Source organism: Sinocyclocheilus anshuiensis, unplaced genomic scaffold (genome assembly GCF_001515605.1).
Source record: "Sinocyclocheilus anshuiensis isolate Anshui unplaced genomic scaffold, SAMN03320099.WGS_v1.1 scaffold1030, whole genome shotgun sequence".
Lineage (NCBI taxonomy): Eukaryota > Metazoa > Chordata > Actinopteri > Cypriniformes > Cyprinidae > Sinocyclocheilus > Sinocyclocheilus anshuiensis.
The window spans coordinates 164,362-166,806 of record NW_015537967.1 but is presented as its reverse complement, the minus strand read 5'-3'; the positions used below and the strand labels follow the sequence as shown (position 1 = coordinate 166,806).

The following is a 2,445-nucleotide window of genomic DNA, read 5'->3' as shown; positions in this document are numbered from 1 at the left end:
AAACGCCAAAAAGTGGGTAGTTCCACAATTAGTTCTGGTACTATGAAAAGGTTCCCGTGGTGCGAAAGGCCCTTATATCTTAATTCATCCTAGCTTTATTCACTCATGATTTCTAGCTCCTCTGCCTGTTCCTGTCATCTTCAGCTACTGTCCTCCTTCATCATCCAAATGTGTGCTGCTGTGCTCAGCGGTGAATGTGGGTCAGGTGACTCTCTCTTGGTACAAAGAAAACCGTTTATTGTCCAGCATCAGTGTGTCTGATCTCAGCATCAGTCTCTCTCTGCCTCTGGAGGTGGAATATCAGGATCAAAACCCCTACAGATGTGTGCTGAACAATTCATTCACTGAGCAGACTCAACATCTGGACATCAGTGAACACTGTCACACATGTTCAGGTACGATAGTGCTGATATTAGTTGAGGTCAGCAGTGATTTTGCTATGTATTTAGCATGTATTTCATGTTTTTACTCCTCAGGCACAGTGCGCGGTTGTGATACTGTTCAAGCTGTGATCCGATTGGTCGTCACTGCTCTAGTGGGCGTGGCTGCTGCGGCTGCTGTTGTTGTTCTGTATTATGACATCAGATCCAGAAGAGCTGAACAGAATCAATCACATTCTCCCATATCAGCAACCTAAATGATGTGGTTATTTCTGATTAACTTTTTGGTCATTTATAAATGATAATTTATTTTCAAAGGCTTTGTATATTTATCTGCTCGTATCGATGTTGATTTATCAGCAGCTCATTTACACCCTAGAGGATTTGAGAATAAAAAGCAATACAAGTATCAAATGCAAGTATTTGTCATAATAAATACAGAGATTACTAGAGATCGGGGTGGGGGTTAGGGCAATTGGTAACAGTTAACCAAGCCCAGGCCCGGTTCTACAGGGTGTTAGAGTGTGCTAAACTATCCAGTGCGTATTTGCATTGTGATGTAAATAAAAGATTCATTGTGCAGTTTAGAGAGCTTCATTGATTATAATGGAACTTTGTGAGATCGTGATGAAGTAAGATGAGTGACAGCTTTTAGTGATTATAAAGGGAGCACACTTTGTGTGTGTTACGGGTCCCGGCCGCAGAACACGTAGGCAGATTAAAAGTACCTGAATTATCAGGAGAAACAAAAGCACATGCAAACTTCAGTGTCTTTCCACAGGCGCAGCTTGTAGTCTCTCTTTATTTGCTCTTTTGTTAGTTTTGACTGCTTTTATTGTATTTGGATAAAAGCGTCTGCTAAATGACTAAATGTAAATGTATTGACATTAACATCATAGTAACAGTATAATATCAATTATATCATCAATGCTCCGCAATGTCCTTCTCAGGTAGACCATCCAGCTACATTTCATATAATCACAAATTATGTTCATTTAATAAAACACAGTTATGTACTCTTTTGTATTTGTTTACAACAGTAAAATCTTAAATGCTCATTTCCTGTATTTACTCTTGTTTTATAAAACACATCTTAACATAACTCCTTTATAATAATCAGCATGCAGCAAAAGACACATTTAAAGGGGTGGTTCATTGCGATTTCACTTTTTTAACGTTAGTTAGTGTCTAATGTTGCTGTTTGAGCATAAACAATATCTGCAAAGTTACAAAGCTGAAAGTTCAATGCAAACGGAGATATCGTCTTTTAAAATTCTGGCAGTTTAATGCCTACAAAAACGGCTGGTAGGGACTACAACGAGTTACTTCCCGGGTTTGTGACATCACAAACCCAGATAAACCCCGCCCTCGGGAAAAGGCAGCAAAGGGGGTGAGGCCATGGCTGCTTTAGAGCAGGGGTTTTCAACCTTTTAGGACATGCGCCCACCCCCAAGTTTGTCTAATTTCACTCGCGCCCTCCCAACATCCAACAGCCCCCCCTCCCTATTATTAGTAGTATTACTGTAGTCACACCGAATTAATTTATTAACAAATATCCATTAAAGCTATTAAAGCAGCGAACACTACAAAACGCGGCAAGTGTTAAAGTAGCCCAATTCCGTGGACTTGGCAACACTGAGCATGACTGATACTTGAGCCAACTCTGCTCTAACTGTCGACTAGCAGTGGGAGTCAGATTTCCCCCTAGTGGATGGCTAAAGATTTAACTCATATTCATAAATTCTCAAGGGAACGTCTCTAAATTAACTGATGCTCGCACCCCCCTTGACAGGTGCTGGCGCGGGCCAGGTTGAAAACCCCTGCTTTAGAGAAGAGGAAGAGAAAACTAGAGGTGCACGTAAAACTCTATTCATATATGTTCATTCAATGTTCTAAAGCAGCGGTTCTTAATACTGTTCCTCGCGTCCCCTGCTCTGCATCTCTCTCTCTCTCTCCCTCTCTCATTCATTCAGCTCAGCTCCAACAATGATCTGTTCCAATTATACACTTATTTTCACATAGCTATGAGAAGCGTTAAACATGGACGTGCGTTCAGTTGCCGTAC

At 40.9% G+C, this 2,445-nt stretch overlaps 1 protein-coding gene across 1 annotated transcript in view; it reads left to right on the top strand.

Moving 5' to 3' along the window:
* LOC107668062 (uncharacterized) overlaps window positions 1-637 on the top strand; it is a 6,318-nt gene extending 5,681 nt beyond the window's left edge. The window contains exons 4-5 of the mRNA XM_016459827.1: window positions 117-380; window positions 477-637. Coding sequence (XP_016315313.1) covers window positions 117-380; window positions 477-637 — 425 coding nt within the window. The remainder of the gene's footprint in view (window positions 1-116; window positions 381-476) is intronic.
* Window positions 638-2,445: the final 1,808 nt, after the last annotated feature.